The 15,353-nt window shown below is 33.3% G+C and overlaps 2 protein-coding genes across 2 annotated transcripts in view; both read left to right on the forward strand.

Annotated features, from left to right (window-relative positions):
• LOC136272502 (uncharacterized) overlaps positions 1-15,353 on the forward strand; it is a 29,585-nt gene that overhangs the window by 8,744 nt on the left and 5,488 nt on the right. Inside the window, exons 2-6 of the mRNA XM_066074158.1 lie at positions 3,042-3,302; positions 6,600-6,719; positions 7,349-7,597; positions 11,672-11,764; positions 13,409-15,353. The exon at positions 13,409-15,353 is cut by the window's right edge and continues 5,488 nt beyond it. Of these exons, the coding sequence (XP_065930230.1) occupies positions 3,042-3,302; positions 6,600-6,719; positions 7,349-7,597; positions 11,672-11,764; positions 13,409-13,590 (905 nt within the window). The 3' untranslated portion in view covers positions 13,591-15,353. The remainder of the gene's footprint in view (positions 1-3,041; positions 3,303-6,599; positions 6,720-7,348; positions 7,598-11,671; positions 11,765-13,408) is intronic.
• Positions 13,523-15,353, forward strand: part of LOC105325762 (uncharacterized) — a 64,955-nt gene continuing 63,124 nt past the window's right edge. Inside the window, exon 1 of the mRNA XM_066074154.1 lies at positions 13,523-13,659. Coding sequence (XP_065930226.1) covers positions 13,650-13,659 — 10 coding nt within the window. The 5' untranslated portion in view covers positions 13,523-13,649. The remainder of the gene's footprint in view (positions 13,660-15,353) is intronic.

A 15,353-nucleotide genomic window follows, 5' to 3' on the forward strand; every position in this document is an offset into this window, starting at 1 on the left:
TTAACTTACCATTACAAACCAATGCTTAATTATAGAACTACGCATACAGTAAAATTCTAAATATATGCTTAAAATTGCGTTACGCGTACAGTATGAAATAATGACAAATCATGATATTCTGAGGATTTTTTATAATTTTATTTCCAATGATATCAAACTATAAGATTATTCTCTTAAAGTATACATTTACAATATACCTCCACATGTCCCCTATTCAGTCGTAATATATTAATGATTGTATTTCGTACAAAATAATCATTTCAATTTTGGAATGTGACCTTGGATATTGATTGTCATGTTGTATATTTTATTTGATAAAATGAAATATATCAGAAAGGACACTACACTGTGCATGTGGTATATTCGTTTTTATAGAATGAATCGTAGAATCAGTGGATCGGTATATAAAGTTCCTTCCGTGATTTTGTCTTAAAGTTTTTGACTAAGTCTTTATAAGACACTTTAAAAGTTTAGATAAAGTTCCTTCCATGATCTTGTCTTCAGGTAGTGGCGTCGGAAGTAAATTGAAGGTGGGGGGTGGGCTAGACTAATCCTCAAATTAGACTAATTCCCCAAATTATGAAAATCCTAATCCGTTGGGGGGGGGGGGGGTGTAGTATACCTATGACTCAAACTTATCATTATTTTTCCAAGGTAAAATTAGAAACTATTATCATTGATGCGATAAAAAGGTGGGGAGGGGGGTTGAACCCTTCTATGATGATATGTACTTAATGGTTAGTTCTAACTTTGCAAAAAAGTGGGGGAGCTAAGCCCCCCTCCCCCCGTTTTCGACGCCTATGTAAGGTTTATCAGACTTTTAAAACACTTAGATAGAGTTCCTTCCATGATCTTGTCTTAAAAATTTCCACTTCATCTTTATCAGACAATTTAAACATTTAGAAAAAGTTTCTTCCGTGATCTTGTCTTAAAATTTTTGACTTTATCTCTATCGGAGACTTTAAAAATTTTGTTCATCATTTATTTGAAGAAACTGAGAGAGAGAGAGAGAGAGAGAGAGAGAGAGAGAGAGAGAGAGAGAGAGAGAGAGAGAGAGATGTCATTTGTAATTCACTAATATGTTATCGTTTAAAGTAATGCACATTGTAATAGAATCCAACAAAGCAGTTTCAGTCCGCGTACTATACCTATCAATCAAGTTAGTCCGCGAGCTGCACCACGTGCTCTTTCCGTGGTAAAGTTGTTCAAGTCCGAAGAAAATAGAAATATGTTTGACAATAATTCATACAGTCCTTTTTAAATTATTTTACATCAAACTGATCATGTTGATTGCTTTTAGTTATCAATATATCATTATTGCCGATCATTCCTTTAAAAGTAATACTTGTTTACCCTGTGATAATAACATTTACACGTACAGGTACACATTACAACTGCTAAACATGAGCTGGTACGCGTAGTTCTAACTTGTAACCTACACGTACAAGTACACGTACACGTTGGTCTGCTAAACCTCTCTGTCATGACTAGATAGTTTAACTGTACTGTATTATTTAACATTTTCTGACATTTTGCACCTAAAAATTTAACATGTGGATTTATAAAAATAAACAAAAGTTATAATGAAAATCTTAATATCATATAGCAAATAATTTTGAGAGATAATAATTCATATCAACTTTTTTTTTTGTTTCATAAAAGGAAGGTTTTCATTGTCTGATTAGTACTGAACTATGTTCATATTAATTGTGTAAAATATAAACTCCACATTTTAATCGTGACACCCAATGTAACCATCTTGGTCCTAAACATTTGCTTTTCCATATCAATTACAACAATTATAAATGTTCACAATCATAACTTCGATGTTCTTCAGAAGATATTACTTTAAATTAAAAAAAACCACTTTCTCGACGGGGAAAATATAATAAATTATAACAATCTCAGGACTTGTTTATATTGTGAAATATTTGATATTAGTGGGTAACTATATAAATCTTAAAAGGAAATTATAGCTTATTGTTGACACCTCTTTAAAAATTGCATTTTTGCATCTTATGGTGAGATCGATATTGAGATTACAGGCCTTAAAATCCGCCGACCGCTTGTTGATTTAAAACAATAATAAGGCAGTATTTCCTAAGAAATTTGGCTTGCAACTAATGTGCATTTAACTTATCAAATTCCTGTGAAAATACGGTTTGTCATAAGATTTGTTAGCCATTTGAGTCATAGATGGGCATTGTTTCTTAGGTGAAATATGACCAACTATTTTCTCGTTTTACAGACAATTTTATTTTTCGATTCCTTTCAGGCAAGTTCGGTTACAGAATAAATTGTTTATGTGTCTTATGTTCGAATAAGTTAGATATGATATATTTATATCTATATTTCTTTTTGTAACTTCTAAACATGTCTACGTCAGTAATTTGGTATACGAAATTTAAAATTGTCACATAGTAGGCGATTAATCATTCAATTGAATAAAAGTATCATATCTATGTAGTGAAGTTCCAGTAATAAATACATATGAATCCATGTGAAAACAAACGTCAATTTTAAATTGTGGCTATTTCTCGGCCATCGAAAAATCATTTTTCTTCAAATCAATTATGAAGTCATAACGGTTCTAGCATCAAATAGGCACTTTGGAATTATTTACTAGATCTTAACCTGAAGAAAAATAGAATAAGGAATAGCATGCCTTTTTTATATTCTTTCTAAATTATATCCCTTTAAAGATGGGCTGGCCCGAGTTAAATTAAACTTTAAGTTTTTTTTATTTGTAGGATGATGCGTGTATAGTTTGGTTGAAATTTATATAGTAGTTCTTGATAAGTCAAAAATATGAAAAGGTTAACAGACAGACGGATAATTGGACAAACGAACATTATAAAATAGAGACATGAAAAGTTAACTTATACTTTCAGCTCAAGCTCAAAATGGATATATAAGCATATTCCAGTCGCAAATCAAGAGAAGATCCTTAACATACTTTGGACTATTTAATAACATTTATCGAAAAATAATGAAATTCAAGATATCTTTGGTGCATTTATCAGATTAATCTTATTTTGCAGGACTAGTAGGGTCTGAGTACATTGTGAATGTAGCGTCTCAATCCACATGGTTAAATCGTGGGGACAAGTATGTGGCGTACTGCAATATCCCTGGCCAAGATCCCCTCGACATTATCCAGAACTTGAAGGTCAGGTGGTTCCACAACGGTCGGGCCCTGACCAGTCTGTGTGAGTTCCTGTCATCTGAACTCGCCCAGAGGTATTCCTGCACAGTTCTGTTACCACAGCAGAACAACATCAGCCTTAAACTCACTGTATCAAGTGAGTACGAAATAAACCCTGCAATTTAAAAGATCAGATTGACACTTTGGAATCGAGAGAGTTGAATCAAATTCTTTGGGGTAACAAATTATCTAAAAGGAAAAAAAGAATTGCGTCGATTTGATTTCGCACAATTCTGTAGATATCGGATACTGTGGCCTCCTTATTTAACGCGAGTACTTAATTCCGCAATTCAACTGTCAACTCACGAAAGCATGAAATCTCGAAAGCCAAATTTTTATTGTATTTTTATGTAAGTTTACGTATGTCCGAAAAATGAAAGCGAGATTTTAAAATTCGCGAGTTGTGCTTCTCGCGATTTTACGCGGATTTTTATTCCTTGCGTTTAATTCTACAGTATGTGGAACATTTTATCTGAATCTAGTTGGTTGGTTTGATTTGTTGAAAATAAAATGCAGAACCTTTGATATTGTAATTAAGGTCTTCCGTTTCCAACGGAAGACCTTATTGTTATTGCTTTGTTCCTTTTTTCCTATTATTAGGGTCTTCCGTCCAGCCGAAGACCTTTCTATTATTCTATTGTTTCTTTTTCACTTTTCTTATTATTCTTTTTTTTTTTAACGGTTTTGTGCAGACGATTTCTCAGGACGTCTCGATCGATTTCATTCAAAATTTCAATATAAACGTGTTTTTATCTAAAGCTGATACAATTTTTTTAATTTTTGAAAAAACACTTCTGGTCAGAAGTTATCGTCCGTTTACGATTTTAAAAAGTCAATTTTGTCTGTCGGGTTTCTCAAAAACGAGTAAAGATAAAAGGCTGAAAATTTCAGAGATGATAGATCTACCGTTTTTTTTTTCTGGTGCACCTTGGTCAAGAGAATGTCCTACGGTTACTTCCGGTCGTCATCGGAAGGACATTTTAAAAATTGAATTTTTCGACTTTTTTCTTTTTTTAATATTTCTTTTTGAGTTTTTTACACCTTTGATGACCCTTTTACTGATTCAGAATATGTAATTTGTTTTAAAATCGATTAAGGCATTCTCGAGAAATTAAGCGTCAAATTTCTGAAGCGAGAGTCCGAGTAGCTCAGTCGATAGAGTCGTGGACATGGCCAAGGCGACCTGGGTTCAGGCCCCGAGTGCCGCAATTTTTTTTTACTATTTTTCGCTTAGATCAACAGTTTTATCTTTGAATTGATAAGTTTGATCTAATCTATTCAAAAATCAGACGGAAGACCCACTCGTTGCTCGCAACAAGATCGTGTCTACTTATTTTGTTTTTCTTCCTATTTTTGTGCACGCGATTTCTCGAAACGGCTCGTCTGATCTCAATCAAATTTTCAGATATGATAGATATTGGTCTGAACCTGATTGGAAATTGTTTGTGTTGATGACGTCACATCCGTTTTTGAGATATGGAGATTTTTCTAATTTTTATATGGGTATTTTGTCTTCTGTCGTTCTCCTAAAGTATAAGATTTATTAAGCTCAAATTTCTACAGTTGGTAAAGAAAAGATTGAAGTTTTGCATGATTGTTGTTTTGTATGTTTAGCACTACTGGCGCCAAAGCTCGCTAGAGCTCGAAAATTGACATTAAAAAAGCGTCGTAAATTTTTGTGCTCTTCTCTCTTTATCTCTTTTCTGGAAAATATTTTAATAAGACATGTAATGTAAAAAAGGTTTATATTTACAAGACCTTTTAGCTGATATAAAAAAAGGGGCTGGCCCCTCATATTAGGGACCTAGAAGGCTCTAAAGTCTTTTACCCATAGCTCTTCACCGAGGGATATTTTGTAATAGATTATTGAAGCAAATTTGTTTATCTTACATTTATGAAGCCTAGTACTATAACGATTTTCTCATGTGTTACGTAACTAATGGGTTTTAGGGGTCAAAAGTCCAAAACTTTGATCACCTAATGGCTATATCTCAAAAAAAGAAAATATTTTGAAAGCACAATAAAGAAAAGATGCTCAAAATGATGTACTTAACAACATGCAACCTTAAAAATTTGGCTCAGTGGCCCCAATTAGGAGATAAGGGACCGGCCCCTAAAACATTCTTTCTCAGATATCTCAAGAATGGTAACGAATTTCTAAACACTTGTTGAACAAAATGTCTTTATAATCAAACGACCTTTCATTTGATACCATAAAAAAGGGGCTGGCCCCTAATATTAGGGACTAGAGGGCTCTAAAGTCTTTTTCATATAGCTCATTACCGAGGGATATTTTGTAATAGATTATAGAATCAAATATGTTAATCAATCAGTTATGTAGCTAACAGTATAATGATTTTACCATGTGTTACGTAATTAGGGAATTTTAGGGGTCAAAAGTCCTAAACTTTGATCACCTATAGCTCAAAAAGAGAAAATATTTTGAAATGCAGTATAAAAGAAAAGATGCTCAAAATGATGTACTTAACAACATGCAACCTTAAAAATTTGGCTCAGCAGCCTCTAAAAGGAGATAAGGAACTGGCCTCTATACATTCTTTCTCAAATATCTCAAGAATGGTAACGAATTTTTAATCAATTGTTGAGCAAATTGTCTATAAAATCAAATGACATTTCATCTGATATCAAGTAAAAGGAGCTGGCCCCTTAATAAAGGGACCTAGAGGGCTCTAAAGTCCTTTTCCTATAGTTCTTTTACCGAGGGATATTTAGTGATAAATGATAGAAGCAGATATGTTTATCTTACATTTATTTAGCCTAACAATATAACGATTTTCTCATATTTTACGTAATAAGGGCATTTTAGGGGTCAAAAGTCCAAAACTTTGATCACCTTTATCTAAAAAAGGAACAATATTTTGAAATGCAGTGTCAAAGAAAAGATGCTCAAAATGATGTACTTAACAACATGCAACCTTAAGGATTTAGTTCAGTGGCCCCAATAAGGAGATAAGGGACCGATCCCTTTAACGTTTTTCACAGATATCTCAACAACTCAGGAATTTCTAAACACTTGTTGAACAAAGTTCTTACACCTGAAACAAAATAGTATCTGGCCCTTAAAATGTAGACCATCTTTTTCTGATTTAAATCATGTTAAGCTGTTAAATAGCAAAATCAAGATCGAACATAGATCTCAAGTTCTAAAATCAGACGGAAGACCTCCTCGTTGCTCGCAACGAGATCGTGTCTAGTTACAATATTATTATTACACTTGTGCATTTATGCAATGTTGCAATATCATGATGCAGATTTCAACATATCATTGGGATTTTACAATAAACAGTATCTGCCCTTATGATAGGTCTTTTTGTGTACAGGGAGATTTTGATCAAGGATTCTTTAATATTGACAAGAATTTTTTTTTTGGTAGATGTTCAGAAAGCAGATGCAGGGAATCTAACCTGTGATGTGTATGAGAAGATCAAGGAGAATAACAATTGGGTCAGGGGTAAATTGGTCGCCATAAAGTCACTGCCTATACAAGTCAGAGGTAAGAAGTAAGCTTCAAACGTTTACAAAACCTTCTAGAAAAGCTAATGGTAGGACTTAGGTGAGTCTACTTTAGAAGTACTGTAAACCAGAGATATGATTGTAAAACTGCGACCTTTTCATAAGCTTCTGTAGGATGTGATTTAGGAGAAATCAAATCTAGAAGTACTTTAAACAAACATTTATTACTCACTGTCAGACCATTTAAAAAATACATTATCTTCTAAGAGGTTTGCAGTAAAAAAAAATCATCAAAATTTGTTAAGGCATAATATGGTGTGCATTATAGTTATAGGCAGGGGTGTTTATAGATAGAGAAATATTTTTCGATTAATTAACAGTCATTTTTGCTCTTGCTTCAATAAGTTATATTGTACAATTATAACCCTATAGAACCTATTAAGACTATTAATGCTTCCATAAATTACATTGTACTAAAAACCTTCTGTATTTTCATACGTTTTGTTGTACTATCACTTTTATAGCACCTATCAAGACTAATTTCAGAAGTAATAATGATTTTTTAACATTACAGATAAAATTGTTTTTTCACCGTTACAGACCCAAATCATTTATTTTTACTATAAGAGCACCATAACAGACCCAAATATTGTATTTTCACCATTACAGAGCCAATCAAAAGTATGATGTTCAGGTTTGGCGCCAACAAAGACGAATATCTCACCCTAGACAACAATGAGGCCATTCACCAAATGGAGGTCTTATCTGGAAAGTACGCCCCCTCTTGTGAGGCGATGGGTGGCATGCCAAAAGCCAATATCCAGATCATGATGGGCGACCAGATGATGCAGGGGAAGATCATGGACATAGAAAACAAGATGGGCACGAAATTTGTTGCCGATGCGACAGATTTCAGAGGTCAGTAGCTAACTTTGGTATTGTGATGGGGTTAGGTGTGTGTGGAGAAATGATTACTAGCCAACCCAACTGGTTGGGATCTTTGGGTCTTGTGGTATTGTTCAGGCCTTAAGAGCTGGCTTGTGTCTGTCCTTCTCTTCCTTTAACAAATTAGCGGCTCGTACGGCGGGCTATCCACTGTGGAGAATGCAACAAAATAAATTCAGGTGGTTTAATCTAAGTGGATTGAAATTGGGTTCAGGTACTGTGGTTTCATCAATATTATTTAGTGTCTTAAGGCACAACACACAACATCAAGTGACCACAGCGGGCCCTGAACAAGCAACCTTTCAGATACAGCTTTAACTCCTATGACCAATAACCCAGAACAAGTTCATTTGCCATAAATTTGTATTACATGTACAGATCCTTGAATTTGCCTTTTTTTTTTTTAACTAAATCACAAATATTGATGCCCATGAATATTGATAAAGCCACATTATCAAGAAAGGATAACTTGCTGGTCAAACTCGTTTTGATCCTTTTGTCTTGAAATTACGCAAAATTAGACCAGATTACCCCTTGATTAGTCCCAGCAAGTTCCCCTCCCTATTTCCTGGTACACTATTAAAAAGTTAAATACTTGCTTAAAAAGTATTGTTTATAAACAATTAGTTTTAGATCATGTTATCCTTTTGTTGTTTTTTTTTAGCTCACCTGAGCTGAAAGCTCAAATGAGCTATTCTGATCACATTTTGTCCGTCGTCTGTCTATCCGTCCGTCAGTCTGCAGCTGTCCGTCTTTCTCTGTCCGTCCGAAACTTTTTACATTTTGAACTTTTTCCCTAAAACCGCTCGGCAAATTTCAACCAAAGGACTATGTGCGGTTTTATGCATTTTTTGCCCCCAAAATCAAAGTTTTAGAAAGAGCTTAAAAAATTAGGTGAAAGATATTTAAAACGATATTGGAAATAAAGGTATAAAAGGTTATCACCACAGTGACGTCATAATGTAGAAATGACGTCATGAAGATTGCATTATTTTGATAAAGTAATGTTTTGTAGCAAAATATGGGTGTTTTCCGATGGTTTTTCGACTCGGAAACATCGAGCGCAGGCTTGCTCAAGTACATTTTTTTAGTATAATGTGTATATCTATCTGACGAAAAATATATGTTAAAATCGCACTTGAGCAGACCTGCGCTCTATACTTCCGAATGCAAAATATAGAGCAAAAATGAGAATATTATCATTTGTTTGCAAATTTGCAGGAATTAGGTCATTTAGGTGACGTCATACATAAACAGCAAATGAGCAATGATAACTAAAATCAAGATTAAAGTTATAGGCATCCTCTATACAATGATTTCTGAAGATTTTATTTTTATACGATACTATTTAAAAATTGGTTAAAATCGGGGGCAGATATTTGACCAAACCGCACATAGTCCTTTGGCACATTTTAATGGGAAGGCAAATATAAATTGTTACGGACCAGTATATTCGTATCCGCTGTAAATAATGCTGCAAAACAATGCGTATTTTAGAATTGACGATTGCCAATAGCCCTGGCTTTTATTTTGTCCCGGCCCGTTTTACCATTTTACCAAGACTCGTATTCCATACTTCTAAAACGAGGTTCTTTGTTTAAAGCAGCCATGACATTATGATAAACGGGTCGATCTGACAATGATGAATTTGTTATGCAACAGTTCGCGTACCAAGGGATGCAAATAACATTGGTGCCGATTTTGTGAAGTAAATTGAGGCTAACTATTTCAATGCGATGACAGTTTTCAAATATGACGGTGGTGTTAACTTGAATTGATTTTCGTTTCGTTTTCATTATTTATGGTTTGTAATCGGGGAACTATCGTCTGTATTTTGTAGTTTTTACGTATCAAATCAAACAGAGACTTCGGTAAATCAAAGAGGTAACTGTTTACCTGAGCGAATTAATCAAAATCTGGCGTATTAACAAAGTACTAAAATACAATTCATTCTATCGGAAATTCGGTATGATCTTTTGCGTAATGTTGAGATGCTCAGCATTTTCTCGAGTTTATTAAGTTTAAATAGAGTTTAATATCCCTGACAGAAATATGTAGATATATACATGTATATGTTTCATTTTGAAAAAAAAATTCTGCTCTTTATTTGTTATAGTGCATGTTTCTTATGTTTAATTGTTTACAATTTCTATTTACTATCCATATTTGAGTGTTAAGCTTCGTATCATAAGCAAGATACAGAGATTAGATCACAATTCTATGTTTGTACACAGATCTGAGACCATTATTTTTTCCATTTTAAATGCTGAATAGGAAATACTAAGTTAAAAATCTTATGCTGAATGTAATAAACTCCTGAGGCTCAAACCTAGCAGAATTGTGAGCTCTGTATCTTGCTTATTATTTTACGATTGACGCTGAAATTTTCGTTAATCATTAGAAATGTCTCACTAAATGTGAAATACTCGTACAAAAGATTTAAAGGATGATATGCTGGATATAACTACTCTCGGGGGCTCCCTCTTTATACAATGAATAATGTGAACATTACATCAATTTTGATAGTTTTTCAGACACGAGTGAATAAAAACGATACCGTTAAAACAGTTTCCATAGGTCTGACACATTTCTGTTGCGGGGATAAAGAAAATATTGCTATTCTTAAGAAAAAATTACAGCGGAAAATTATCCTGGTTTGTAGCCATTTGTAATTTTTGAATAAAGATGAAAATAATGGGTGGGCCTCAGTAAAATAGAGAGATATGCCTGTCAATATTGTAACATTGATTTTTATAGTTCTTTAACATGTCACGTGACAACATTTTTCATTCCAGTGTATTCATTAATCCAGTGTGAGTAAAGTTATAAAAGTCACACGAGTATACGCGAGGTAAACAACAATCGTTTAATTATAATGGAAAAGAGAAATTAAATTTTTGAATGTTTTTAATTGAGGAGTTGAGTGCATTAAGGTACAATCTTCTTCTTCTCATCTATAGAATATTTAAAATAAAATACAACATCTATTATATTATATTTTAAAAAAAAATACAATAACTAGTAAGTAGTTTAGGAAGAAAATGTACCTTTATGCTCTCATATATATTGATTGCTTTATAAAGTGGGGGGAAAGGGGGGAGAACAAAAATATGGGGAATTGGACGTTAACAGTGTACCCTTGCCAAATGTTTAGTTTTATATCTTGCTTAGGATTTTCATATTCTGGGTAAAAATAGTATTCCATAAAGGTACAATGTCAAAGATTACTTGTATGCAAAAATAAGTGTAAATTTTGAATACTTTACAATATTTATGTTTTGTTATTCTATCGCGGGGCCATATGGCACAATATCTTTTGAACGTCCATTGTTGCTTAGGTGAGCGATGTGGTCCCATGGGCCTTTTTTAAATTACTGATACTTTGTAATAATCTGTACATCATATATATCATGTAATATATTTTAACATTGAATCATGATTTTTAGAAGTATACACTCTCATAACTGCAGCGGTGTGTGCATACAAATTGAGTAAGGCGCTAACGCGCGTTACTCAATTTGTATGCACACACCGCTGCAGTTATGAGAGTGTATACTTCCAAAAATCATGATTTAATGCTTATATTTACATTTTTTAACTTCTTGCCTTGTCTGCAAATGTGATTGATACCTTAAAATTCCTATCTTATCCTAAGGGTAAGTTAATATTAATGGAAGAGCCACAGTAACAGCCACAAGTGTGAACTTTGATTTTCGATTGTGACGTTGCAGTTTAAAGCGTTCAACGTTTGTGACGTCATAATAAAACTCGTCAATTTGACCTTTGACTACTTGTTGCATTTAGAGGCATTTAAAGATCACAGAATTAAATAGAAAAACAGAGTAGAATGTAAATATATACATTTATTACCAGCATAATACTGTTACTTTAACAATAATTGGAATAATTAAAAGATGTTATGAAAATGCTCATTACGACAATTGTTACTTATTTTGCATTAAATAAACATCCGTGTGTTGCTTGGATACTTGTAATAAGTGAGTATATATTAAATTGAGATAGAAATTTGAATGTTGTTTTGTGCAGGCAACAGCCAAATTAATGTAACGTGTACTGCAGAAGTTGAAGGACTACGCAACTCAGAAATGCAACTAACCTATCGAGTAGTGGTCAGACAAAGTAAGTAGCTCTTTTAAATTATGTTATATTTATCAAACTGTAGGAATATGTCAATGATTTTTAAGCAATAGAAAATTTTTGTCAGTGAATACAGTGTTATTAAAAATTATCAATTGAATGTTTTCTTTTGTGATTTAAAGGTAGCGAATTATTAGAAAAAATGTTCTGCAATGTTTGATTTCTTTATTGATTTCAATAATCAAATAAAACATTTTATTGTTTATATTTACATTTTTTCTTTCACAAATTATTGAATAGATCATAAAAAGTAGGTACATGTAAAAGTAAATGAATTCTTATCAATGTACATTGGTACTTTAAATAAAAGAAATAGCCAAGTATTCTTACAATGTATACGGATATTTCAGACTGCCTCATCATGATTTTTTTGTTCAGCCCAGGATTTTTTTTTTGGGGGGGGGGGGGGGGTTGCTCACCCCTGCAAATGTTATTGGCCTTTAAATTTAAACCACGTGGTTTTATTTTACCTTTTCAGTTTTGCAGTAATCTAGGTACTTGTAGTAAAATATAAAATCTATACGTTTATTGATTTTAAACATTAACTCCATTAATTGGTGGATAAAGTGAGTTTTAGAAATTAATGTGACAATAGAAAATATAGTTTTTTTCTGCTCTCGCAACAATTAACATGCTTAGTAGCAACCCCCCCCCCCCCCCCCAAGGATTAATTTTAAATCTGCGCCTGATCAATTAATAGCATCAGTAGTGAAACAGACTGTATTATTTTATGCAAAATGTTTTTTGAATTGGCTCGATATACTTAATTTTAATTCAAAACAGACACGCATTCTTTTTTTTTAAAGAAATTTAAAAAAAAGAATTTTAATGCAGACCAAAAGCATCAAACATGGCTATGATTGTTTTATTTTCAATTACGAGTAGAATGGTTGAACACGAATAATAACTCTGTTCTGAAAATCATCATTTAGTTTAAATAACCGCTAGATGATGAATAAAGACAATATCCTAATATACGTTCATGTTTAAACATAAATTAAAGTAGGATATGATATGAAAAACGACCAGTATTTACGTATTTTGAGAATATTATCCGAACACATATACTTCCGCTCGAAATTTTACAGGAATTGAACAAATCTTGGGGAAGTCTCGTCTCGTTAACTTTCATTCGAGCACCTTTGGATTAATTACACACTTAACAACGATAGAGAAAACATTCTGAACACAATTGCAGCGGTGTGCTGAAGGTTTTGAATGATCGTTAAACTGGTTAGAACTCCATCCCTAAGAAAAAAAGGAAACATATTTAGTTGATGTAAATAAAAATTAATAAATGCAACTGCTGTAAGAAACAACGAGCAAAATTTGCATCTGTTGTCAATTACTAGTTCCAGAGTAAAAAAAGGAGAGAGTTTAAAGATACAGCGCTTTTGAAAATATTATATATGTGTTTTTCAGACATTTAGTTTAATATTTGGGATAAGAAGAATTGACAGAGTTGTGTGATAACTGAAACTGAAATTTGGGTTTCAATGACAATTGATAGATACAAACTTAATTACCAAAGGAATAGTCCTACATATGGACATACAATATAAGTTACTGAAATTATACTCAGTTAAAAGAAAACAAAACTGTTGAATAATTCTGTTTTCTTTACAGGAGATCCTAAATTCAGGTGTACCAATACATCTGCTGCTGTTAACAACAAACGACACAATATTACATGTGAAGTGTATGATCTTGAGGGTATTTCTTGTAACAACATCTTGTGGAAGCGAGGAGACACTGGTGAAGATTATATTCCAGACAGCTATTTCAATTTCAATCCGGTGTCAACCTGAAAAATATCCTCGCAACCTTAAATTGCCATAATACTAAACCGCTTCGCGAATATTCTCACATGATAAGCGGTAAGTGCGCTGTTTTTCTTTAAATAAAAAAAATCATATTTTGTCATTAGTTTAATTGCTTCTGTCTATCAGTACTTTCAGTACTTTGAATACATTTCATTTCATATCGTGTGTTTAGGGCCAAGAAAGCGCAACTTATTAAATGGCTAGCGTGCCTTACTGTGCATTGAGTTTAGTTGGTAATTGAAAGCTATCTGATATATGTCTCCTGTATCATATTGTTTTGTGAAACTAAATATTTCCTGAGGGAAGCGGTAGACATGAATGTTAACCATGACAAATCGATATCAAGCAGAGGGGAAGCTTTTACTTGCGTTTTGTTGGACACTTAAATTTCAATGTCAACGTTTACTTTCACCTAATCCTGACCAGAAACACACACATCATCCCAAACCTGTAGTTGTGTGATTTTTTTTTTCGGACAAAAAATCTTCTGATCTTGAAAAAATATTTAGTTGACAAATTGGGGTGAAAAACGCTCATAAACAAAAAGGAAGACTATATATATAAGCTTAATTCAATATAAGTCATTGCATTTGTAATGGTCTGAACAGACATAAAAAAGGTAATAAAATATCCGAGTGTATTCACATGCATGGACATATTTTTCCTCAATTTATGTAAAACATGCATCAGAATAAAAGAAACCTAATCATGAATATCGGGTAAAAATATGTCATTTTCTGTTCTTTTCTGGCCTCATCATTTGAAAGGTTTGGTCATGCAAATAAGCTTATTCCAGTTCAAGACTTTAAAACTCTCTCTCTCTCTCTCTCTCTCTCTCTCTCTCTCTCTCTCTCTCTCTCTCTCTCTCTCCATATGGCAGCTTGATAAACCCTCCAACTCAAAATAAGTAAACAAACTAAAATACCAATAGATCATTGAATGTCCTACATGACATTTGACCTCGAACCAAGGTAACGGATTGCTAAGGTCCACATAACTCAAACAATGGTCCCAACTCAACATAAAACAGCTGCATCGCCAGGATGATGCTATAAATTACGATAAAATTATTTTCCACAATTCCATTCATCGCGTTAATTAATTATTTACTACCAAATGCGCGATATTAATTAATTTGATACCCCCTTGGGGCAACGTGTGTACACGCTTTTTCAAACCAAGCAAAGGCATTTGTGTTACGTCTTGTTTTGTATACTGTATATATGTACAATGTAGTAAAATGTAAGCCGCCATGGCTTGGCTATTTATCACGAGGTGTCAGCGCTGAACTTAAGGAGGATAAGTATACGCTGTAATATTTACTACCTGTTAGAATTACCGAGGGGGGGGGGGGGGGCTGAAATATCAGGTGTTTATGGCCATGGCAAGAGGCTGCCTTATAATCAAATATCTGAAGTAGAAGAGAAGTACGGTTAACTATTTTGAAACGCTTGAAGTGCAATTATTTCCGGAGGAAATAGGTGATAACGGAAGTATTTTAAAGAACACAGCCGAAAAGTTCAGATATGACAAAATTCATCTCTGGGGTTTGTCAATCGTTTGGAAAAGTATTTCATAGATATCTACATGTAAGTCAATGAGAAGAGGAAATATCTGCATGGGGGTGGGGAACCAAACTTGATCAAGAATTGTATTATGGTAAAGCATACATCATCAGCAAAGAGGTTCTAAGCATTGAACACAGAAGACATTGCTAATAATGATACTATTTCCTTCATAATATCACA

The sequence above is a fragment of the Magallana gigas genome, chromosome 10 (assembly GCF_963853765.1).
Source record: "Magallana gigas chromosome 10, xbMagGiga1.1, whole genome shotgun sequence".
NCBI classification, from domain to species: domain Eukaryota; kingdom Metazoa; phylum Mollusca; class Bivalvia; order Ostreida; family Ostreidae; genus Magallana; species Magallana gigas.